Here is a 26,385-nt window from a genome sequence, read left to right as displayed (position 1 = left end):
GTGACTTGAGATAGATACTGGGAACTAAATGTTATTTTAGAAAGTTCTTAGTAAAAACATTCCAAAAATAAGGCAATAGACAATGTGTTATCTGATACAAGTAAGGCTGTAGTACATCGACGAATTATTGCTTTTGAATTTGATTTTCATTGTTATTTATAAGTTGCAATTTTCACTGTTGGAATTCGCAAACGTTGCCTGGTGGTTATTTAATACTTAATATTTAAATACAAATGCCGAAATTCGCTACAAATCTTTCGATCAGGCAGGTGATTTGTAGAAGCGGAGAAACGGTTTAACTCTTATTTATCTCAAATTTATAATATTTTCAATTTAAATGATAATTCATTTAAGACTATTTTCGGCAATATTATCAGACCAGTGAGAACAACTAATTATTTATTTATTTAAGTATTCAGATTTTTTCATAGATCCTATTTTTTATAAAATTAATACTTTTTATATCATTGGACAGGCTGGTTTTTCTAGGCAATTCTTCTACTAGGTTTTTGAAACTATGGCAAAGGGCGGACCAGTAATTTTGCTCAAGTGTGTGCAAAAAAATTTACCGATTTCTCTACAAAGTATAAATAAGAACTTGAGCTCTATTGACTTACAATCTTGTAAAACCGTTGGGACTCGATAAGATTACCTAGATTAAGCAAATATTATATTTGAGCACACGAAGCTTATAGGATTTATTTCGGAATTTATGGATTTTTGGACAATTCAAAAGATGATGCTTCAATGAATTAATCTACTGAACTAATCGGAATTTTACTGTTTACTAAGGGACTGTTCACTAATTGGAAGGAAATTTCTTAGTACGAATTACTGTTATCTTATAAGTTACGTAAATGTTTTTAAATCTAATATTGATGACACCAATAAAATAATTAGAAACCTATAAAAATGGGTGAGCTCATTAATTGTAGCATCACACTTGCTTCCGACAAATCAACAAACGCACTTGCTTCTCCTGTGCCAAAGAAACTTTCTTTTAGATTTCGCTGTTTTTAAATTACTGCAATTTATTCGATTCCTGTGAATATTTTGCAAATTTTTTGTCAGCGACAGTTCCTTCTGATAGTTGGAATTGCTGTAATGCTTTTTGAAGAAAGCTGTAATGGGTTTTGATTATAAATTTGTTTTACAAAAAGTTGGAAAACAATTTCAATTAAAGTTGAACATTGTGCGGGTAATGAAGCCGTAAGATGCTTTCTACAATGCCGTTTTATTCAAATGGATAGAAAATATCGAAGAGATGCTCTTGAGACGATTTAGATTAGCTGATTCTTTTTTCCTCCTCCGTGATTTTTGATCATCTCTCTCATTTTGTTCCAAAAAGAACAAAAACAAAAGAATACTGAAGACATGAAATCGAAATTATTGGACTTATAGTTTCAACCAGTCACAACATTTTAGTCGCAACAGTGTTTTAATACGGAACGAATTCCTCGCCTGGAATAGAAATCAAGTTCCAATGAAAAAGATATTGCGTTAAAATGACGCGAAAACAAAAACTCGCGTCTCGGTTATATCGTTCTCAGTAAAATGAAATATTTGATTGCCTAGTACGCTTGAATGTGATGCCTAGTATTTATACTACGACCACAGAGTGCACAGACCTAATAGAGAAATTCAAATTGGGCACAATTCAAAAACTTGTCATTGAGATTTAAAATAGAGTTGTCAATAACCTTCCCCTAGGTTGACGGGTTTGACGGTATTGCAAACATCATCAAGCAGCACCTGACAGACAACTGCTTTAAGATGGTTATTACATTACGCCTCGATAGTGGTGCATCGAGGAGACCGAGAGGGCTTATGGGCCTTTTTTATGTTTTGTGTTTTTTCAGACTCCACACCAGCCCAAACTAACAGTCAGCCAACAGCCTGTGCAAATTGGCGAGGCAGGCTGGTGGATCGCCGTGGATTGGCCTTTTCTGTGGGTTGTTTTTAGACAACTTTCAATAAAGGGGCCTGATGTGGATGATATAACTCGACTGGACTCTGCACTGCCACTAGGCTCGTCACTTCTCACCTTAGCAGGTGGTAGTACCGATGTCTTGGTCAGGCGGGAGGAGTCTTACAGAGAATTATCGGAAATGGAAGCTATTGGGTTCAATTCCCGATTCTATCAAGTATCTTCCCGGAATGGAAATTTTCTTGATGGACCCTGGTTGTTGGCGGAATATTCGAAATGTATCTGGTTACGTGCTTTTGAAGGAAAGGCTATGTCTGCAAATTGAACCAGTCCGTTTCTTTTTGTTAACTGGTTTTGTTATGGATCAAAATATTAATTATCTTTTAGATAAATCGGTTAGCTCACACCTTTGTGGGGGTATGAGGTGGGACCATCATCATCAAACGTTGTTCAACAGCTTAATGGTAGTGTTTGTAGGCACAGATCTCAGCGGGGGTCATTGCGTGTCATTGATTTATTGGTCAGCTTCGTCATCGTGCACATGCTATGAACCCGTTTATTACTATATCCTAAATTAGATTCATACTAACACTCACTAGCATAATTAATTGCATATTCTCTCATATACACTCACAATCTCTACCGTTTCAATCGTACAAACGCTCGTTTCTTTCACTATAACACAAATCCGGCCACAAATGCGAACATGCAATTGCAATCATTTACACATATTCAAGCTCGCGCGATCATAAGTCGGTCACGTCCAGAAGTCTACCCTCGGTTATAGAAGCCTAGACTCACACCTTTAGTTGGACCAATCAAACAATGCCGCTCATACTCACTAGACAAAATGTTCCACGGTGACATGATCGGGAACTCTAGTGATATGGGGAACTTTTCTGGCATCTAGCACTAAAAATTAAACATCAGACTCACGTTCCGCGCGCAATCATTCAAGAAAACATGCGAATGACCACACGATTAAAACATCGTGCAAAACGTACACCAGCACGCGAAGTTACACACACGCTAGCGCAAGTGACAAACACGTTAACATATAAACGCTCGAGCCCTTCGCGATCACACTTTCCACGCCAACAGACAGATATGCACCCCTGAACTCGAACGTTAAAATTCACACCTTCTACGCACACACCACCACAGGATTCATAATTAGACTTTACATACAATGTCACATGCAATGATTACAGGTATTCGTGTGGCAACCGGGGGAAGTGCATTTCAAACACAGAACTTATCATTTCAATGATGGCCTTGGATCTACGTTGCCTGTGTTCAAGACACCATAGCTTCGTCCGTCAGGTCAAGAGCGTATGAAACCCGCTAGCCACCACCCTCGGCCCTAGTTGCACATAGGGGGGTAAAAAATTTGTCAATTTCGAGTATTACACTACAGAGTTGTTGCGTTTAAATCACTTGCGATGAAGCGTTCACTTTTATAGAGTTTTAGTGCTCAGTCGCCCATAAAACTTCTACTTTTTTTAAATAAAAAATGAGTTTCAAGTGGTTGTTCAGCAGATCTCGCGCAAGCTCTTAGCCATTGCACGTGGATACCTGTCTATGAGGTGGGGATTTTTTTCCTTCCCCAACTGCGTATAGGGGGTCGTTAATATCAATCTCGATATTGAACACTTCCGTATCATCATCGTGGTTGTTGCCTTTATTCTCACGAACATCTAATTTCTTTTTTGCATGTTGGCTTTACGAGTGTGAATTTGTGCTGGCTGTAGATTTTGAGATACTTGATGCCGCTCTTGGTGTTGTCAATATTACCTGAACAGTTTCTGATCAGGATAAACCGGCTACGTGCCTGTATTGCCACATACTTCATCGGAACAAATTAAAAATTACATCGAAATACAAAGAAGTGGAGACCCGAATTCTGATTGATTTTCTTTCAAGCCTCCCATTTTTATTCACCGCCAACTAATCGTACACCTTTCGTTTCTTTTCCAGCGCTTTCAGGAAATCGAGGAGGCCCACCTGAAACAGATGAAAGAATTCCTCTCCTCCTACATGGAAATAGTTCAAAACAATTTCGATCTGGTTGGACAGGTAGGTACTTGCTACGGGGGCTAATAAATTCAGCTAAACACGACACTAAACTAAACTAAACTCTTTTCCATCGGTTATCCCACGAACAGGTCCACTCTGATTTGAAACGCCAATTTCTAGAGCTAACGGTCGACAAGCTGCTGGAGCAGTTTGTCCTCAACAAGTACACCGGTCTGGAGAAGCCAGGTAAGTAGTACATTTGCTACCAGAGCGCCAGGCTGTAGCAGTGCTACTCAGCGATCGGCAAAACGATTGCCAACTGTGTGAGCAAGCGAACATTCGATATATGTGTTGATTTTGTTTCCGTCAAAGTTATTTTGAGTTTGGTTTGACTTTTGGTTGAGTTTTTGAGTTTTAGCGACAATGAATGACATCATGATGCTTTCTTGATTTGCGATATTAGATTTTTACGTCATACTGTAAATTCATCATTGAGATTAATCAAATTGTAATGTGTTTTATTAGAGATGCTTTATGTTTGTTTTTTTTTTCACAAGAGTTTTTTTTCTGTTAGTCTGCAAGCATATAAACGAGATGAGCGATGAGATCGCATGCTACCTCTAGCGCGTGAGTTGTTTGTTTCTGTTTTGGTTTTTGATTTTTCTCTCTTCCTATATTCATGCGACCACAGAGTTCATAGAGCTTGATTTGGTGAACTTGTCCGGTGGCTCCCTAACAACTAATAGCCAGTTGCTAATAAACACATCAAGCCCGAATGCCAATTCAAGTGGCTCGACGGTAGGATTAGCCGGAGGATCGATAGCGGACTCGCCAGCCCTCTCGACGACCAGTTCCTCCCAACCGGTTCCTATCGCGAAGAAGGAAAGCAACCTGAGAAGTTGGTTCACATCCAGTTCCAGCGCAGCAGTGCCAACAAACTCACCGGTGAATCAGCCAACCTCGCCGGCTCCGTCCACTGGAGCACGAGGCAGCCTGCTGGATGCCCTGGGAGGTAGCACGGACCGACCGCTGTCTCCGGTATCTGTGACGGCGGCAACGGTAACGGTACCGGGAGACTCGTCTGCTTCCAGTTCGGCCCAAAGTACGGCTAAGACAAGTAAATCTTTTTACGCCGACTTTCTAAACAAAACTAATCACAATCAGCAACAGCCACCACAAAACAAGCAACAGCAAACGCCGCAAATGAAACAGGAACAAGAATCGCATCAACAACATCAACAACAAAAATCTTCCCGCCGCACTACCTCCCTTCTAAATCTCTTCATGTCTAACTCCCAGGGTAATTTGTTATCTATTGTTTTATTTTCTGTGATACGATTATTGACAGATGAGAAGGCGTACACATTTTCCCAACGGGTTCACCTTTTGATCATTTATGGTTTCGTTCTGTTAATTTTTATCGCTCCTTTTTCCTTTCCCATATATGTTTCTGGTTTTTTGCCACAGTTGAAAATTTAAATTTTTTTTGTAATGCCATCTATCTCACTACACACTCGCCTTTCAATAACTGCTCAAGATTCGCAACAGCCTTTCTTTCACACTCTAACAAACCGACACTAACAACACCAACAACAACACAGCAACACACACACAAACCGATTGTCCTTTGTATAAGAAGATTCAACCAGCGCCACCAAGTACTTTCGCGTGTCCATTGTTGATTCTTTATCGCGTGTCCTACTTTTCGTCACATCACTGCACTGTGATTTTTTCCGTTTTTTTTTTTGCTTTTCCTATCTACTGCTGTCGTTTCATATTTATTCACAGTCCCATTTTGCAAATATTGTTCCCCAATTTGGGTTTTGTTCACTTTACATTCAAACCAGCTCATGTGAGAGCGAGTTAGAGGAAGCAACACCCAGCAGGAGACTGTAAATAAGCGACTAGCATAATCCATTCGTCCATTTAATCGCTTTGAAATTGTTTTTCTTGTATCCTGTTCAGATTCAGCCTAGTTCTGCGTATAACGTTTCCTCTTTACTTCGTAGGCTTGTTTTACACACAGCTAGGTGCTCCTGCAAATATTTGTTTACATTCCAAAGAAGTCTCTTTTAAAATTGTGTGAACGTAGCGTACGCTTATCGCGCATTCTAACTACGTACTTGGTATCCTTCGCTAGTAATCGAAAACATTTCGCTTTACCGTTTCGACTTGAATCAGACCGAAAAATTGGTACTACCACATACCAAGTGTCTTCATTGTAATTAAATATAAGGTTGTGCCTTGGCTGTAAATGCATTTTAATGCTGTTTTGCGAAACTACTTTTTGCGTGTAAAGCGGACTCTACACGAGACAGCAATATTGTCAATAAATATATTGATAAGACTACTTCAATCCATCAATCCCATTTAAATTCTACAGAATCAATATTTTCAAGATGACCTTACACCATCAATATATTGATCAATATATGATTTATTGTCAATATTTCTGCTCGTGTAGGGTCCGCTTAAGAGCTTGGCTTCGTAATGTAGCTTACCAGATAAACTGGTGTTTGATTATCTTTGCTTTGAGTTCACAACCGTTGTCGTTGGTAAATGTGTTTCCCTTTGTTTGGCATGTTGTTTTTTATAATAAAATAATCTGATGTATCAGGACTGTGAAGACTATCCCACGTACCTCAAGGTACTAATTTAGATCGTTTGTTTTCAGCTTTCTGCTTCAATGCTCTTCCGTTGATCAGATGCGTTAGATTCTATTCGATAGCAGGTACTATAGCCTGCATTCCCAGGATCTGCCGATTTTTTTAAAGCTATTTCAAATTTTTCTTCCATCCTGGTGCGTCATCCAGTTCGGAACTTTTAATTTACGAAGAAAACCAATCTAATTTTCATGTTTCAAGGAATGAAATAATCATTTCAATAACAAATAGGAAGCTTCTAGAAATAATACCTTTTTCATTCAACCCTTCCCTGGGTTAAGCGAAAGGGCAATTTACCTTTTTAGATGCTTTTTGTTTTGCAATCACTTCACTGTTTCTCATCGGCAATACTCCAGCACTTTAATTAATTTAGGTTCGCTACTTGAGTTGACGGACATAATTTGATTTGCCTTGAAACTTTTCCACCAAACGAACTTTTTAAGTATCGATCGAGTGGTGCTGCTTGCTTGCTGTCACAGGTGGATGGTTCTCTAAAACTTTCCACTCCAGCGAAACTAAATGTGATTGTCTTTTTTAAGTTCTTCGGTTTGCTACAATTGCGATGGGAAAAAGATACGAAATCAATTATCGGGGAAACAAACAATCGCATCCAGCATGCTCCTTAATAACTACTACCTAATATCTATCCTTCGAAGTTGAAGTTTTTTCAATCGACCAACTCGCTCATACAACTTTTACTGGTTATAAGTTTTTTTTTTCTAAATCAAAATATTTATTTGACACGCCATTTTAATCGTCAAAGTTTCACTGACTGTTATTCGATTTAGTTGAAATTATTTCGCTGATTCTGTCAGTTTGTGTGTTGAAATCGTGAAGACAGAGACGATTGGATCTGCTGTGTGTATGTGTTGCTTCCTTGTCTATCGTTTAACTCTGAAATTGAAACATTTCCGTAGAATAACTTTATTTACTGCCTCTCTGATTTTCTCATCTCGATGAGCACCTTTTTCTCCGAACTAACAGATTTTTCAATTTCCACCTAAAACACTTTCCGAGGTCGTTCTACTTGACAGTCAGTGTCTCTTTTAGTTATCACCATCGCTTAGTTTGAAAGATACTACAAATTCAATACTTTTTTTCTCTCGCAATTTTATCTCCAAACACTCCACGTCGGGGACAACAAACAATAATACATTCCACAACAAAAAAAACGAATCCGGTTTTCGAAACGCACCAACCACTTCTTCTATTGTTGTCCCACACATCGCGAACTGCCAGGAAGTCGCGAAAGTCGCGATTCAACCACGAGCGGTGGTGCCGATTCCGTATCTACCAGTACGGCAGGTGGAATGGCCATTTCCGCGCCGACGAGTCCGAACGATGTCCACAACGGTAACCATAACAACAGCAACAACAACAACGGCGGAGGCGGCGGTAACAATGGAATAGCGAGTTCTTTCATTGGCAGGAATCCGCTCCTCAGGGGATCCAAATGTAAATTGCGTACCACCATTCGTGATTTTGCGTTGATTCTTATCCTTCTTTTTATTCAATTAAAACTTGTACCTGATTTGATTTTGTTCTCCCTGAATTGTACACTGGATTGGTTTTACGGTCTTTTGCTTTGAGATTACTTGGTTCACTTTTTAATCTACTTTTTTCGGTGTGAGTGTTTTCGTCTTCTGGAGGTTTCTTTCCCTGATTGAAGTAACGCACCATCCACAGAACAAATGCCATGTTTTTTTCTATTTTCTTTATTTTTCTAGAATAGAATTTTTAATCAGATAGACAGGTGTGGCAAGATTTTTTTCTGTTTGATTAGTAGTTTCACTAGTAGTATTATTTGCTTTGTACTATTTTTCAGTAGTGTCCAGCCTTCACTCTTCGATTTAGTCGTACTTTGAAGCTTTATATAAACATCCAGAAAAAACTGTAGCTAAATTTCTGTTCCCTCAGTTAAATCTGGCAGTCCTAGTAACAATTTAGGTTTTATGGCACTTTTGAAGTAACATTATTTGCATAAATTGCACGTGTAGTATATTATAATACTTAAATTGTTATTTGGGAGCTGCACCCGACTACTTTACAGATCACGTGATACATATTTCTCATATTCATTTAAGAACAAGATACTTTTGTATGCTGGTAGGTTTCAACAATTTAGTTAAGTTTTTAATCGGACGTGTTCCAAATACTCTCCAATACTGATTCAAATATTCTGGCAAATATTTCGGAGCAGAGATTTTAATGGACATAGGGTGATGAGCCTATTTGCGCCATGTTTCTATTATCACCCTACCCATTTGAAGCCGTTGGCTAGAGCAGTGTCTGCCATCTTTGTTCAACGCATTGAGTCAAATGGTAGCGCAACAATAGGGGCACTCGATTCGAGTTTTCATTGTGCTCAAACACGAGAAAGTTACTGTTTTCAACGCGTTTGTGTTATTATATTGGTTCTTAACAACGAAGCGAAGCGGTTGATGTCAATTTTTATGCATTCCATTGATTGTAAGGTAAGAAATGACCGAATTAGTGAGGCACCTTGCTTAGTATGGTGAAAATAGGCTCATCACCCTACATAAATTATGTAACGCTTTTATTAGTGTGACCACTTTTGCATGATGTCAGATCCGTAGATTAGCTCCTATTCGTTTTCTCGTGTTAATATGGAGCTAAATTGGAATTTTCGGATATTTTTCAGTATTTTCAGTTAATACTTTTCAATTTCAAGAAATTCATATTTTGTATTTGGACCAGGAATCACTTTTTGCTGGAATTAACACAATCATGAACAAGATCTTCGCTTGAAAAGTTACGATTCATTGTATTATCGTTAAAAATCACATCTTTATTGGATTTAAGCATTAGTATGCCTAACATTGGTGCTAACTCACGCTGAATGCGAAAATGACTAGGCTTTGCGGCAAAACACCGAAAGGCTTGGAGAAGGAACTAACTCTAGAAGGATCTCAGATCCCACAGTAGCATATTTAAGATCACGAATACGGACCTTGGGTGGTCTACCACAGACTATTAAAGAATCTTCAGACCAGAAACTGGCACCACGAAAGTCTGACGACGCCCCAATGACGTGCTCGATATCTTGGTAACCTTTGCCACACACGCATAGCTTACTATCAGTGAGGCCGATGACATGAGGTTGGACATCATGCGATTGAAATCACGACCTGCTTTCAACTCCTCCAACCATGCTTTCGATTATACACTGGGGACCACCATCGCACCAGCTAATTCTGCGACATAAACGGAATCAAAGTCATTGAACCTATAGAAGACGGATGAAGATACTAGTGAATGTTTCAATATGTGATCCGCGAAGAACATTTTATCGCAGCATATGTTTTATTTATTTGGAAAAAAATTCGGATCTTCCACGATGATCGAGAATTCCACTAATATTTCATGGACCTGTATTCTACGCAAAACGGGGAATCTGAATCTTAGTGAAGCATACGCAGAAGAAATAATATCTTGCCCACGTGGCTGAAGTACACTTCTGTAAATTTGATTTGTGATTGAAGCTCGCCAAGCCAACAAATTTTCAATAGTTAGCAATCAGAAGGGGTTAAACAGGGGCGTTGTGAAAAATCCCATGTAGCCGCTTCATGACGCTACCGTATCGCCAGGCGAAAAGGTAATGTGGTTTTCTGACAACAATGGTGGTTGAGTGGCAAGCGTGACCGCCAGTTGCCCTGGGTTCAATTCCAGCCGAGGTCGTTGAGATTTCTCTGAGGTGAACAAATCTGTGATCACGTCTTTCTTCGGAAGGGAAGTAAAGCCGTTGGTCCCCGGTCCATGAGTTGATGGATCGATATCTAGTCCAGATAGAGGAGTCACCTCTCTGGCGTCGGCAAAGAAGAAGTAGAATCCAACTTCTATACTTACTAACAAATATCCTCCTCTCGTGATACTTGTGGAGTGCGCAGTAGTATATACGGCCTCTAGGAAAAGGAAGTATCGGACTAACCATTCCTTCCCTTTCCTTCCGCAATCTACGTTCGGGCCTGGCCGGCGCCGGTATTGATCAATAAACACTTTAAGATTACCAGGAGTTGCATACTGAAAGATGTTTCGCTACTCCCAAGTATAATTATCTATTGATACTCAGTTGCGTTTCGGCTTCGCCTCATCAGAAACCGACACTAACTTATTGTCGGAATAGATTAGCGCCTGCTTGACGCAAATCCCTTAAAACTAAAACACACTTTGGCCGGCGCTAATCTATTCCGACAATAAATTAGTGTCGGTTTCTGATGAGGCGAAGCCGAAACGCAACTGAGTATGAAATAAGGATTTGTGCCGTCAAGTGCAAAGACTGGTTTTACCAACAAATTTTCACCCTAGTGAGAAATTTTTGTTTTTACCAAATTTTCCGCCTTAGGGTGAAATATAGCATAGTATCTACTGATTCCTACAAGCTCAAGCTCTGACAACAAATCGTACTAATAGTTGATTAGACTTATAGATGAAATTTTGCCGAGATAACAATTGCTACAGAAGTTCTCTAATAGTCCAAGCATACAGAAGCATTTTTATAAAGTATGTTGGTTGATTTTTTGTTAAAAGCAGTAATTAAGGCAATCGTTCGTACACTTCCTTTGCAAAAGGCAAATTGAGATTTGATAACAAATCGTTTTCCTTAACCAAATTGTCTACTCGTAGTAGAATAGTACTGCAATCAGCCAATACGAATTCTAGTCGAAAGCAGGGGCGACGAAACAGTTTACGCCCGAGTGGGTAGAAAGCATAGGGTGGGGGGTCCATTAGTAAGGATTTTTCCCTTTTCGAAATGCACACGCTTACATTACATTCACATTAAATCACGTTCGTTTATGCAAATGGAATTGTAGTACATCGATGTTTTCAAATGTCTGTAGTACGAGATGCATGCGTTGCGCATGTAAATTTTTTTGAAATGGTTCAAAATTTTGAGTGGGTAATTACCCACTCGGTTGTTTTCAAGTGGGTAGTACTACCTATACTACCCACGCTTTCCGCCAGCCCTGGTCGAAAGCTTGTCTCCAGTTCCGTTGACCAATGATCTGCTGCTTGTATGAATGTATAATAGAGTGACAGGAAAAATATTACCCCTATCGGCCCAACCCTGAATCGATTCTTAGTCCCACCAGGAGTACTTACACCAAATTTGAAGCGAATCGGACAAGTCTAGCTACCGGACCAACGCTCCTGAAGTTTGTATGGGATTTTTCGACAATTTACATGGAGAAAACCCACTAACTCGCCTTTTTGTTGCTAGGTGGCACTGTATGCATCGTATTATCACTGTAAGTAAAAATAAGAAAGATAATTTAATTGTCTACAACTTAGTCGAAGACTGCTAGTCAATCCGGCTTTGTTAAAAGAAGTTATTAAATTTTTAATGAAGTGATGTCTGAGTCAGTTTTCTATGGGGCCTAGCAGTGCATGGTTGTGTATCAGTACTCGATTCCCACGACCTTAACATTTTTGTGAAATAACCGTTAGATTTAGCTCAATAGTATGTTCAGAAGAGTTGTAGTAAATAATACGTGTCAGGTTTTGGTTCCCCTTTCCGAATATTGATCCCCATGATGTACCTCTTTCTGAAAATTGATTACCATCATTGTCCTGGCTAAAAAAATGATTTTCAATTGGATGAAAACCATAATTTACCAATTAGAATCCTGTTTCTGAGCACTCTCAGTAAGCATCTTAATTTTTGATACACTGAATCAGTATGTAAAGCCAAATATCCGACGGGTATGTTAGGATAATAAGTTAAAATTTACCCCACATAATTCACCCCCTACAATAGTCTAATTTACTCCAGGGGTGAATTCACCCCCGGTTGAAAACCACTGGGCTAGCTTATAGTCAGTTCGATTTTGGCAGCCTCTCTTTTAAAAGGCAAAAAAAGCCTCTTACACTGCTCTGCGATCGACTTCAATGGTGTCTATTCCATTCGGAAGCCAAGAAGCATGTGAGATCTCGTAATGATAGTGCCGTTCCTTTGCACACCAGCTTTTAGCATTGCACTTTTGATTACTCTTGACCAACATATGAGGAGGTGCAACGCTCTGCTTGAATACATCTAACGTCAAAAACGACTCTGATGTCTCTTTGACTATTCTGACGCTTGGTTGGACGCATCCAGCGACATATGAATCAACCTATTCAGTTTGTCGGAAAGCCATGTACAAGCATTATCTGGCACAACCGTTCAAAATTTTCGAAGTCGCATTCAGTAACACATTACAAAATATACTTCATTAAACAATTTTTGATTGCGATCAGTAAATTTTATAGGGGAACCCGGGGCTATTCGGACCTACTTAAGCAAATCTCCCTTTTAGGTGGATAGATGTGAAAAAAGTTACCGGTCAAAAGTTAGTTTGAAACCTCAGCTTGGTGCCATAAAAGGTTCATTTGCACCACTCAATGGCAGTGCTAGGCGACGATTTGCAAACCTCTAGGTATTTCCAGCCTTTTACAATGTAGGGGTAATTCGGACATCCCTACGGGGCAATTCAGACCGTCATTTTCCTTTAATTTTTTTTACAATGGAATTATGTTTACTTATGAATTAGTTACAAGAGACACTCCTTAAGAAGCAAAAAAAATTGTATTGTATTGTATTGTCTTCGATTTAAAAAAGTTACATCGCACAGACTTAGACTATACACTAACTTAATCCTATTTTTAATTTAAACGATTCTCTACTAATATTAAAATCAAACAAATGATAGACACTATTGAAGAGTTGACAACAAACATCCAAAGGATTATTCTGGCCGTACTGCGTGCGATGTGTTGAGCGTCGGAAAAAATCAATTCTCCGGAAAGATCTTCCCGGAACGTTGAGGTCGCGTTTTGCTAGAAGCGCAGGGGAGTCTATGTTGTCCATCAGAAGGTCGAAAATGAAATGTCGTTGCAGAAAAATCCGTCTGTTTCGCAGTGTAGGGAGATTGATGAGGATACAGCGATCTTCATATGGAGGAAGCTGGAAACGGTTTTGCCAGGGTAACCGACGAAGTGCAAACCTGATAAAGTTCTTCTGTACCCGTTCGAAAATTGCTTTACAAAAACTTAATTTGGTATGTCACAGCTGTCGATTGGCTGCCCATGTATTTTCTTTGCTGTGACGTGTGCGATGGTGCGCTCAGCCGCAAGCCGCTGAACGGTGGTGTACGGAATAGGGGTCCGAATAGCCCCGTTCGCTCATATCGCACAAAAGTGGTGAGCGTCTCGAAAACATCTCTGTTTTCACCCAAACAAAAATCATTCCATAAAATAGGAGCCTCAAGCTATCCAAAACACTTACCTTTTATTTTTTCACTTTTATTTGTTGCTTTAATCACGGTTTTTCCATTATAATGATTTTTGTTTTGAGAATGGCAAAACAACGAAACACGTTGTATCTCCTTTCCACAAAGAACAAAGAATCAACTTCAGCTCTCAAAATTAATGTTTCAGGATAGCGGTTTCACGAATATGTACGATAGTTAGAAAGTCTTGCTATTGTCTGAGAAATCGAGGGGGTTCGAATTACCCCCACTGTCTTAATAGCCCCAGGTTCCACTATCGATCAAATTTGAAGATTTTCTAGTTGCACCAAGTATCCCAGTATTTATTTCACATGCTTCGTCAATGTAGGGGAAAGTGAGGCAATATCGCCATGTGGGGCGAGTTGAGCACCCCCATTTTCCAAGAATTTATGGACAATTTTCGATTTTTTTGTTTGCACGAATGCTCCATCAATCACCATTAGATGATGTAATACTTCAATTGCGGCATAAAACAAATCTTAAATCACAAAAAAATCAATAATCTGACGGGATGTCAAAGAACTGAAAATGATATAAGATTCAAGCTATATGAAATAAGCATTTGCATGACCTAAGTGCGCGGTAATTGAAAAATGTATGCATCTTCGTAACATTTAACGTCTTTCTAACTATTTGAAGCATAAAAATTATTTAACGAGACTTTATAGTTTTCACAAAAATCTGCGAAAGTTGCTTTACTGCATGGGGCAAAATGATTATGCATTAAATCCCGAAAAGTTATTCTTATGTAAACGTTTTATACCTGAAGTTACTACGATGAACGATGAATAATAATATTTGCTCGAGAAAATTATTCGCAAATATATTATTAGAACAAAATAGACATTTGTATTTAATAGTACCGAAAATGCTTTTAAAAAACTATAAGATGAATTTCATTGGCAACTAAATGTCAATCAATGGAAAATATGATTCTTATTAATTATAAGTGAAATAAATTTTAATATATTCAAATATAATCTTTTGGGACATGATCATATTGCCCCTTAAGATTGCTCATATTACCTCACAAGGTTCTTACCAAGCCAAAAATCGTTCATTACAAACAACGATTATTTTCAAAGATTTTGAATTTTCTTCAGCACGTTTATTAAACTGCATGTGAAGAATATGTTGTAGTCTACCAATAGAGGGAAATTTGGGATTATTTGTATGTTTTGCTGCAGATATATTTGCCTTCAACCTTAGGGTGCTCATATTGCCTCACTTTCCCCTACTGTCTTCTAAAATACCATTTCATAGTTTCGGTCTGCACTACACTGTCACTTTTTAGGATCATAAACTCGCCATTGGCTTCCTCGCGGATGCAGCTGTCTTTTGGTATGGGGGTGCTGAACGCTGTTTTTAGTGATGCGTTCAACTGGGCATCTTCTGCGCAAGATGTACCGTCTGATTATAGTGCTGGCATGTGTCCTTGATGGGTGCATAGCGTGGCTTGTGTAATTTTGGTTCGGTTTGATTTGATGGGTCATTGCAACGTTAAAGAATTCAATGAAGTTCACTTTTAGGATTCGATATTTAATGTATTTTCTTGACAATGAAGAAATTATTCAAGCTTGCAACCAGAAGATACTATAGGTTCGAAATGGGTCGCAACAGCATTCCACATTTGTCATGGCGAGAGAAATTTTTCGAACTGTTTGATTTAAATGTGCTAGAATGAATACCAGTTAAATGACTATTCGAAACAAATATTGACTCAAATATTATTCGGTACTCTCGTTCATTTCTGCACTAATGCATCAACCGATTTCGGTTCTATTGGTTTCGGAACCCAATCGAGCAAAGATAACTGTAATAGCCGTGTACGTCTAGATGATGTCAGTGCTCAGGAATGACATGAAAAGTGAACTAATATTAAGTGGAAAGAAGAGCAACAATTAATGGGCGTACATGATTGAAATTCAATAAAAAAAATCGAAGTTACGAAAATTCCGTAGATTCCACGAGTTAATCCGTAGAAAGGACAAAAATCCATAGATCTACGGAAACATCCGTAGGGTTGGTCACCCTGGTTTTGTGACATATGACGTTTGGGGAGCAAGCAAGAACGTAAAGTAACATAAATTAGTTATGGTATTTGCAGGTCGACTTCGCGTCATCAGAACCCGACATATGCTTAGAGCCAGGACTAAGCTAGCGTCGGATTTACGCTAGCTCCAAAAACGGAGACACTCTAGATATTGTCGTGGCTGACATAAGCCATCATTAAAGCAATGGCGCTTTCAGTTCGCACTATTTCGTTCCTTGTCACCACGTCCGCATTCCGTCGCACTCTAAGGGAAATTATTTTGTCCAAAAAATATATATTTGAAAGCTATGCTATGTTCACAACGATGCAAAATTTCCTAAGCCCTACTTCCTTCATACTTCCTTACTATAAAAAAAAATTAAAGAAGAAGCCCTTCAAAAATGATTGATTTTGCTTGGAAAATTGCATTCACCTTACAAAACAGCGGCAGCAGAGAACAGAAGGCTCAAATTCGCTCTCGGATAAATTGCACCCTAATCTGTGTTGCTCGAACTGGAATGGCTCCTCTCGGGTTTCCAATTCAATTTAGCCACGCGTGTCGTCCGCCTACAGCTTTAGCATAGTAATCGAACCCTTCCTTTCCGAGCAGCTGTTATCAAGTGAAGGAGAATATACAAATCGGTTAAGTGCTGTTCGCTTGTTCCTTAGGGGAAAGTGAGGCTTCTTGTTCATTGCGAAAATTCAGTTCCTTCGCCAATAGGCAGCGATTAATGAAACTAGCTGGCTGACATAACATTAAAGGTATAGTGGCAACTATTTAGCGAGATTAGTTATGAAATTTGATTTTCAACTTCGTCTCATCAGAATCCGACGCTAACTTAGTCACAGGACTAAACTACTGCCGGATTAACTCTAGCTCCAAAAATGGAGATATGGTGTTCCTCAGAAAACTCCTAGCCAAGCGTGGTCTCCCGCAAGAAAAGCAGTTACGAGGGTCGTTCAATAAATCCTTAGAAAAAGATGGAAAAACACTGTTTTTTGAACTTTTTTTTTATTTCTCAGCATAATCTCTTTTCTGCTCTACACACTTTTGCAACCGTTTTTTCCAAAAAAAATTATCCCGTCCAAAAAATAACATTTTGGAAGTTAACCATCGTCGGCCAAACCTGTCTCTTCGTCTCTGGAATGTAGTAGCGTACCCAGGTTTCGTCCGCAGCGACATATCGACAAAGGAATTCGGCAGGATTGCGATGGAAAAACGTTTTTTAATCACTACACGATTGCGCTTATTCTCCTCTGAGAACAAACGCGGTGCCCGTCTTGCCAATTTTTTTAACACTATATAGTGTCGGATTCTGATGAGACGAAGTCGAAACGCAAATTCCATAATTAAACTAGCTATAAATTTTGGGCCCTTTATGCGCAAATTTGGTGTTACCTAATTTTCTCCTTAGTGAAGTAAATATTGATTTTTCAAATTTTACTTCACTTTTTTGGTTTTTTAGGGAGAAAAATAGCAAAGTATTTAGCGAGGATAAAATTATTTGCATTTCAACGCTGTCCAAAAGCAATTTAATCTATCCATTAATCATTTGAGATAACGGAATTAAGCGGTAGATTCGGCGGATCTTTCCACGGGGGATAACGGAAATCCCTGCATTCCCGTTTGCGTGGAAAGGACACCATATATGAAAGCGTTAGTTTCGATACCAGAGTGCACAAGAGAGCAATACAGCGATCTTAGATACAACGGGTCACGGAATTCATAGCTAACGGTTAGTTTTGACAATGATGCTATCGTAGTGAAACTTCGAAGTGAGTTTGCTGTTAAGGATAACTCCTAGATCGTTGATGTGAAGTACGCGTGTGCGAGAGCATTTCGAGATAGAATAGTTGAAGGCGATTGGGTTTAATTTCCGATGGTAAAATATAGAGTTGCACTGGTTTATGCTTAGCGTCAACAAATTCGACGAACTCCATCCAACGAAAATGTTCAGGATACGCTAAAGCTCCAAGCAGTCCAGCGTGTTGTTAATGACCTTGAATAATTTTGTATCTTCAGCAGTAGTAAAGCTATATCATTAATGAAGATTGAAAACATAACCGGTCCCAAGTTGCTGCCGTGTGGAACTCTGGGCAGAGTGTAACAAGATTCCGAGATGGATGATCCAATTTTTACGACCTGAACTATCTAAAGAAGGGGTATCCTTTTTAGTTCTTCAAGCATAATTCCGACTTCTTTTTATAAAAAGTCGGTGAGTGTTATTATTACTTCAAATGTGCTAGTTCATTTTCTACATCTCCTCGAGTCGGTCATAATAAACAAGTGCACAAAACGTTTAGTAAGGCAACAGTCATGAGTCAATCACAAAACGATATGCGCCTTAATAATCACCATAATATCGATTGATTTCAAGGATGGCAAGATTTGGCGAAAGTGAATGTTTACTGGAAGAGAATATGAATGTGGCATTTACCAAAGTGGGATGTCGACTTTTTGCGGTTTCATCACATTAGGAATGTTGTAATGCTCACAATCAAGAAGCTCAAATCTAAAAGGGAAAAAGTAAATTGGTATTTGTTTAACTTTCGTAATCTAAAAATCATGAACTACAATTGACATTGAAATTTATTGTTTGCATTTTTGCACTTACGGGAGATCTCTACAGATGTTTTTTCAAAAAATCTATTTTATTATATATTAGTTGGCAACCCGAGCAAACGAAGAGTCCATAATGGCCCCATGATCATGGTCCAAATTCACTTCCACTGCATGGTGTTTTGATAGTGTTTGGAATGGGTTCAACCTATGAAAACACCATCACCATGGTCCGGAAGATCCCATTTAAAAAAACATATTCTGATGTATTTATGGGTTTTGAGACCATTTTATGGTGTTTTAATGGTTGTAAAATTTGGTGCGGCCCATGTACTTGGAACATCTTCTGAAAAGATAGAAAAAACGCACTGCTATCGTCTGACATTAACCTTTTTTTCAGGATTGCATTGTTACAAAACTTGCAACTTTTTTTCTAATAAAAAACAAATTATTATTTTTGAATTTTGGAAAAACAGTATGTCCGACAATAGCCAAGGGGATACAAAACTAAATTCTTGGTCCCGGAGTTATGAGTCAAAGAATCCGATCACACATGAATATCCGATATGAACTGTTTTGTCTTTCTCCTACAGAAAAGTACTGCAATCACTCTAAAAATCGACTTCGTAACAGAGGCCCGGAAGATCGAAACTCTTATACCATTCGACTCACTTCTTAGAACTCGGCAAAAGTGTGTTTATGTGTATATGACCAACCTTTAACTCCGGAACCAAAATTCAGAAACGAATGAAATTTAATAGCAGTCAATGGGATTGCTGTATCTTATATTTGAAATCAAGTTTGTAAAAATCGGTCAAGACTACGCTGGGAAATAGGTGTGACATTAGCTTAGGAACTTGGCGAGTTCCCCGGGGTCATCAAGAACCGTCACAGGTGGCCAATGTGATCAAAGCTACTTTGATTGATCATTAGTGATCTTGACCATGTAATTTTGCACCAATTTTAATATATTTTACATCATTCGGTGTTACCAGTTTATATGGAAATTTGCTAAGTGACCGAACTCTTCAACCCGTAACTGAGGAACCGGAAGTCGGATCAACTAAAAATTAGCTTATGGGAGCGTTATCCCTTTCATTTGAAACTAAGTTTGTGTAAGTCGGTTTAGCCATCTCTGAGAAACTTGTGTGAGTTTAAATGATACACACATACATACAAACACAAATATTTTTCGATCTCGACGAACTAAATCAGATGGTATATGACACTCGATTAAAAAGTCGATTTTTAGAGTGATTGCATAGCCTTTCTTTATATGAGAAAGGCATACAGAAAAAAGTGGAAACGAGCTGGGGCCACAACTAAACAATATCGATCGTTTTCGTGTCAGAGATATGACAAAATTTCTTCGTGGTGATATGACTGAGGAAAATCAATAACTGGCCTTCGATCCCTCTCGCGAATGATCAATTCTCAACCCTCATACATGACTGAAGTCATCGCTCCACTCAAACAAGACCATGCGTCTTCCCCACGCACACCTAATGCCCCGTGGATTAATTCCTTAGTTATTCAAACAAGCACCAAAAACATAGATATTAGCCTGCTCAGTCCAAAGCAAAGTCAGTCCAATTGGCATTACCCGGCGGATACGTCCTCTCTTACAATACCATCAAAACAACGAACATTTAACAATGCATACGACAAAACTTTGAAAATAATAAAATGAAGACTGCTACTTATTTGCAACATAATAAGAGCGGAAAAAATAGTTGAATAACCAAAGTGAGTCACTGAACTGTTGACGACTCGCCCAACAAAAATAAGTGATACGGTACGCGAACGAAAAAAGCTGACCACCGTAATCCGAAGCGAACGGTTAATGTGTTTGGATAGGTTAAACACTGATGAAATCAGAACAAATCGTCCTATTTCCAATATACCTGCAAAGTATTAAGTTGACAATGGTCGTGGTCGATTAGTGACCGTATCTGTACGACGAAGATGAAGTTCGAATCATATAATTTCGCTCAACCACCAACGGCAAACACCGAAGGTCACTCAAACTGGTCTCAGCTTGAAGTTTGGGATATGATATTTTACACGGAGAAATATTCTGAAGAACACTTAGAGAAACTTGGATATTCACGTTCCCGTAGACGCATACAATCCCAACAATGGCTTTCGAAGGACCGAATTGCGATGGTAAATTAGCGCAAGATTGTTCAGCATCACTGATTCCAAACGTTAGACACACAGGTAACAGACCCATGCAAGAATTCAATAAAAATAATGCTGAGGATGCAGGTTGTGTTGCCTTTTTGACAGTCGAAATCGCCTAACTAAAATGAATCAATAATACATAAGGTGATCGGAATAAATTGAAAACGGGATTAGTCAAATGGGTTCAAGAAACGTCACATACTTGATTGCAGAATTGTGGCGTGCCGCTTCTTAACCCATTCATGCCCATGTTGTTTGTGGACAACAACGTTTTTAAGCAGCTATAGCTGTTGAATGAGGCAAGATTTGCTCACAAAAACCAGTAAGTCCAATAAATGTGACTATTGCCTTTCATTTGAGTATTAACAGGTTCAAGGATCAGCTATAGAACTGAAGTTATTGCAATTATTCTGATTGGATTCTGATGGAGCAGTGCTGCCAGGGACAGTTTGCGTTGACATCAGGGGCCCTATTCTCACAGTCACGTCACTTAGTGACTAGAAGGAAATTTTCTTCTAGTCACTAGGTGACGTGACTGTGAGAATAGGGCCCCAGAAAATGAATTTTTCATATATCTTCGTTATGTTGCAATATTATTGAAAACTGATAAAACTGATAAAACTTATCAATTTAGACGTAGCCGTAGCCAACGTTTTCCACCTAATTGGACTATTGTAAATATTCTAGGAGAATTGTATTAAGCATTGGAAGATAAAAATTGAGCGGCTTCTAGCACTGCGAGGGAAGCACCTTTCTTTATGAAAAAAGGCTTTTCGTGTTTCTCGATACCACCGTGTTCAAGGAAAAATAGTTTTGAAACCCTAGGTGTACTAGAAAAAAGTTGGCCATGAAAGGGTTAATACAGTCGACGGAGTGTGTCTAGTTCAGCAAACTGCTACAAGAACGATCTAGGATAGACCAGATATTTAAGCAACGATCCGTTATTTATCAACAAGGGTACTGATCATCTACATGTGTATTCCAACAACGCGTACGATTCCATGAAACGAAACAAATCGCGGTTGATTGCTGGAACAGCAGTATTTATTGTCCATTTCCACAACTGAACTGTGACGATGGGCTGTGCGTTCATACTGGAAATTAATTTATCGTTCAGAGAACCCGAAATGCTGTCTTTTGCCATTTTTGTGCAATATCCGGAAGAGTCCAAATACGTTGTATTATAATCACCATCAGCGAATCAGAATAGCTTAACCTGGGACATGCCCAAAATCCTCAATTCCACGGTCTGTGAAGAAATAAATATCCATTTCCATAGTGATTCGCTAACCAGAGAAAGGGTAAAGCCCATAACACTCCGACCGTGGCTAAACATTTTAAGTCCCTTTAGTCACCTTCGAATTTAGTTGAAAATCATTTCAAGCCAAATAAAAGAAAAATGGGAAATATTTCCGTAAAATTTTAGTGAAAATGATAACAGAAAATCGTGTATAAAATACGACTATTCTCCTTAGCCCCGCCAAACGACGTAGTGGGTTTATTTTTCAGCGTGAATTATTAATTATTCATATTTTTTAAATATTAGGCATAAGCTCTTGAACAGCAAAATGGTTGCTGCTTGCTTTCAATGTCGAAAAACTTTGTCTTCTACTGCACCCAACAGACTTTTCGTTGTTTGTGTAAATTATGCGAGCGGTCGTCGTTGTTTGCTGTGCATACCTTCTTACTCGCTCAGATGCTGATGCTGGGCTTAGTGCTTCCGTCTGTTTTCTATTCTAACATGATAAAGTTTTCCTCTCCGAAAAAAAAACAGATTCGTTCAAATCCATACACGGGTATTTACATATAAACGTTGCACTATGTACTGTCATATTCCACAGTATGTTGTAATCTCTCGAGTGGTTGGTTGTTTTCGACGCTAGAGAAAACAGCATGCTTAAGCCAATTTCAGCCGTGTTGGTGGGGAACAGTCCGTATCATTGTCAAAACTTTCAAAATTTGGCTACGTCCAACGAAGTACAACAAACTAACTAGCCACGTCTGATGTCAAATATTTCGGTTATCATCAGTACAATGCAGTGGTTAATCCACTGTCCGATGGTTTTAGTTGAGTTTAATCGACCGTCAAACTTTGTATCTCTGTTAGATGCTTTGGAAACTCTTACCATATTTGTCGTTATTTAAATCGCATTCAAAGCTTTGTGACACGACCATATTCAGTAGAAGTAAAACGGAAGGTTGCATAATTAGAAAATTTACTAAAAATCTTTATTCCTTTGCATTTATAATTCAACAACGCTGTATAACCTAAATTCGAAAATTTTTGTTAGTGATTCTTATTGTGATTATTTAGTTAAATCAGATCAACTTTTTGGTATGCTCTGTCATCGACTTGGCTGCGTGGATTGGTGGACATGCATAAATTAGATAAATACGATTAAATCTGTTGAAACAGCCGGTGATCTTCTGATAGTGACGAACGCTCAAATATTCCCTCAGAAATCAATTCTGCAATTGAGTTTTCCATTTTTTAAATTTGAAGTTTTCGATTTTTGTACTGGAAAAACGCACTTGTCACACGGTTGATTGTTTCGTGGAACCACTCACACTTCCACTATTTCTATATAGACTGTCTGTTACCGTACTGTTACCCTGTAAACCAGTTGGAATTTCTCATTGCTTTTACGAGCCCAAACAACTCAAAAACACCAAACACAATTGTCAAACACATTTTCCCCATCGTAGCAATTTAGTTTTCAGATAGAAACGTAGCTTTTTTGTAGTATAGTGTAGACCATTCTTTCATGGTAAGTTTCACGATGTGGTTTGTGTTGTTTGTAGTTTTTTTTAGAAAACCAACCCAAACTTATGGTATGGGTGCCAGTAGATAGATAGGTAGGTAGCTAGTTTGCTGCTTCTTCGTGGCTGGGGAGACACCAATGTTAATGCTTGTTGCTAGCTAGCAGCGACGTGCGCTTTTCTTCCGTTTTCTGTTTCATTTGGTTGGCATTTGTTTGATATCTTTGGACCCACACACCCAGTATGATTTCACCTTACTAAGTAAGTTGCTCTGAATTGTGATGGTTTTATTTTCTCTCTCTTACATTAACTTATTGATTTTGGTTTCACTAATTGGTAATTAACCGCTTGAGGATTTTATTCTAATTTTTCACCTCTTCAGTTAGATTCATCACCGATTTTCAGTTGGACGTACAAATTCCTTCTTTTTCTACCCGAGGAAGGAACACAACCGAATCTCATCCCCGCCCAAGCTAATCACAGTAGATTAATTTCGTTTTATTCTTCTTTCGCCGCTGTCTGTTATCTGTCCAACCCTGCAATCAACTCGGTCTGGTGCATACGTCAACAGTTTCCGGCTTTTTGCGGAGTCGCCGAGAGAAGGCCAAATCGAAGAAGACCAAAAAGAAAAAAGATTCGGTAGAAAATGCCAGTGCCAAAGATGAGAAAATCTCCGACGCGTAAGTATTTGATTACACCACCTTACTACACCGACGACACTTTGGTTCGGTTTGAAACTCTGTCTAGTATAATATTCATGCTCATCCTCCTGTTCCGCAGCGAGGAAAAAGACGATGCTGTGAAAATGGCAGACGCCGCTAGCAATTTACAGACCACGTCTGCGGTCAGCACGGGCAACGTCGCGCCGACGGCAACACCCGAGGTGGATGAGGACGGGTATAGCATACAACCACGTGATGCCACGTGGGATAGTGGCACCATCACGGAGAAAAGTAGTAAGATGGAAAAAATGAAATCAAGTTTAAATTTTGCTTCCAACCATTTTTAAATATTTTTTTTCAGATAACTTCTACTCCAGCTCGGACAGTGATAGTGAGGACGAACGAGGGGAACGAAAGATTCACGTTGAGATCAAACCACTGAATAATGGGGCGGCCCCGATCTCTGCCAGCGTGGACGAGCTACGGGCGACTGTGGAAAATCTGTCACTTTCGCCCATTGGTGCACTCTCGGGGGTAAGTAGATTGCTGCGTGATGTGTCTGTGTCGTAGCGTCGAGGTAATGGTTATTCTGGCTGCATTTGAGATTATGTTTTAGTTTAGTGCTTCGTTGAGTGTGTTATGTGTGTGGTTTGTTATCAATTGGGTGTCAGTTTTCAAGTGTTGTCAGAACACGAAAATTGTATTTAGCTTCTGTTCCGTTTAATCCTCCACTTTACCAAGCTTCCGCAATTTATTCTCATTATTTATTTATTAGTATTGATAAAGTGTAAGTTTAGAACGAATTACTAAAGTACTCATTCTAGTGTTTATTTGACAATCGAACGTGGGATCTTCTTTTGATCATGGTCCTAAAACTATCCTGTAACTTCTTTACTTCCGTGATACGCATAACAGTCCCACCTGCATAGGAAACCCATAGCAAATGGGACTGTTATGCGGATCACGGCTGTTTATGCCTGCCACAAGAATACTAATGGTAAAGCTGGAGGCTCCCAAGACAGGACAATCACAGAAGGAATCCCAACAATACTGCCGTGTATGACCTTCGGTATTCTGTAGTCGAAACTTGTTATCAGGGGTGAAGCCGCAAATTTATAGGCTTAGGAAAAAGTTGGCTTTAAGACAAATCTTTCGAATTTGTAAACTAATTAATCTCCTAAATAAAAAAAGGTCGATTTGCCACGAGTCTGCTGGTGGTCCACCTTCCCAGATACAATTGTACCCGTACGATAACGCCTTCTTGCATGTAGATGGCAAGGCAAGTGCTTAAGTAATGGGTATCCGATGCTATCCATATGGGTAGGATTACCGCGCGTTTTACTAAGTGCTTCTATAATCTCTTTATCAGAGAAAATTTTGTTCCAATTCTGGTTAGAACTTGGTTTTGCTCAGTCTTTTGCATTTTCAGAATTCCAATGCCAAAGGATCCGCTCTCAGGGGCGAAATAGCAAGTTCGTCTCTCACGAAACCGTTGGTCTTGAGCGCGAAACCAGTAAACAACTGATACTTCCTTTTTCACTTAAAGCCGATTTCTTCACCCTCGCTCAACTTTTAAACCAGGTTCACCAGTGCGTTTAAACCTGGTTTAAGCACTAAGCGAGGGTGAAGAAATCGGCCCTTTACCCTCCGAAAGTCGCGCAATTGGCTTACTGAACGAGCAGCCGCAGGTGCCCTAAGACGATTTTTGCTAGATTTTCGAAGCGGTGTGCACTCAGTGCACTAGCGCGACTGCCGGAACGTTCAAGCATTTACTCTTCTCCAATTTTCATTGGTTTATACCTCTTGCGTTACTACTATTTTGTTGAGCTTTCAGGGACGAATGACAACAAAATTAAAGTCCCCACAAATAAAACCATCCTATCCTTTTTGAGCTTTGAGGGTTTCTTGTCTCCATCAGATGTCGATTGTGTGGAGTGGCATTGTTTCGTTTGACGGATCTGGTTCGGGAAAGGTATACTACCAGTGATTGGCTCTGTTTGTTCGATTGAGACGACTATCGTAGCTGCTGACGGACGATCTGCCTGGCAATCCCGATCGCAAACTTTGGAGGCAGTTGAACGGAGTCTCTCGCCATGATCGTTGGGCATGGGGGTCTAAGCAGCTGGTGTGTTGGTCGTTGCGTTGATGTAATTTTTGTGAAAATGTCCTCTGAACGGGTTGGCATAACGGTCAGTCAATTGATGAGTCAAAATACTCGGATGTGAATAGCAACAAAGTTATATCAAAACTTTATTTTTCACCTTTAATTGAAGCTGTACTTGGTAGCACTGCTTC

General features: G+C 39.2%; 1 protein-coding gene across 15 annotated transcripts in view; it reads left to right on the top strand.

Moving 5' to 3' along the window:
• Positions 1–26,385, top strand: part of LOC131685364 (F-BAR domain only protein 2) — a 124,785-nt gene that overhangs the window by 85,997 nt on the left and 12,403 nt on the right. For 9 of the 15 annotated variants that reach the window (XM_058969044.1, XM_058969042.1, XM_058969043.1 and 6 more), the window contains 7 exons: positions 3,905–4,003; positions 4,093–4,189; positions 4,635–5,243; positions 7,846–8,061; positions 24,000–24,108; positions 24,209–24,384; positions 24,452–24,624. In XM_058969044.1, the coding sequence (XP_058825027.1) occupies positions 3,905–4,003; positions 4,093–4,189; positions 4,635–5,243; positions 7,846–8,061; positions 24,000–24,108; positions 24,209–24,384; positions 24,452–24,624 (1,479 nt within the window). The remainder of the gene's footprint in view (positions 1–3,904; positions 4,004–4,092; positions 4,190–4,634; positions 5,244–7,845; positions 8,062–23,999; positions 24,109–24,208; positions 24,385–24,451; positions 24,625–26,385) is intronic. The other 6 variants (XM_058969053.1, XM_058969048.1, XM_058969046.1 and 3 more) reach the window with 5 other exon arrangements.

Source organism: Topomyia yanbarensis, chromosome 2, assembly GCF_030247195.1.
Source record: "Topomyia yanbarensis strain Yona2022 chromosome 2, ASM3024719v1, whole genome shotgun sequence".
Classification (NCBI taxonomy): domain Eukaryota; kingdom Metazoa; phylum Arthropoda; class Insecta; order Diptera; family Culicidae; genus Topomyia; species Topomyia yanbarensis.
Note: the sequence above shows the minus strand (reverse complement) of the source record. Positions and strands in the feature narration are given on the sequence as shown.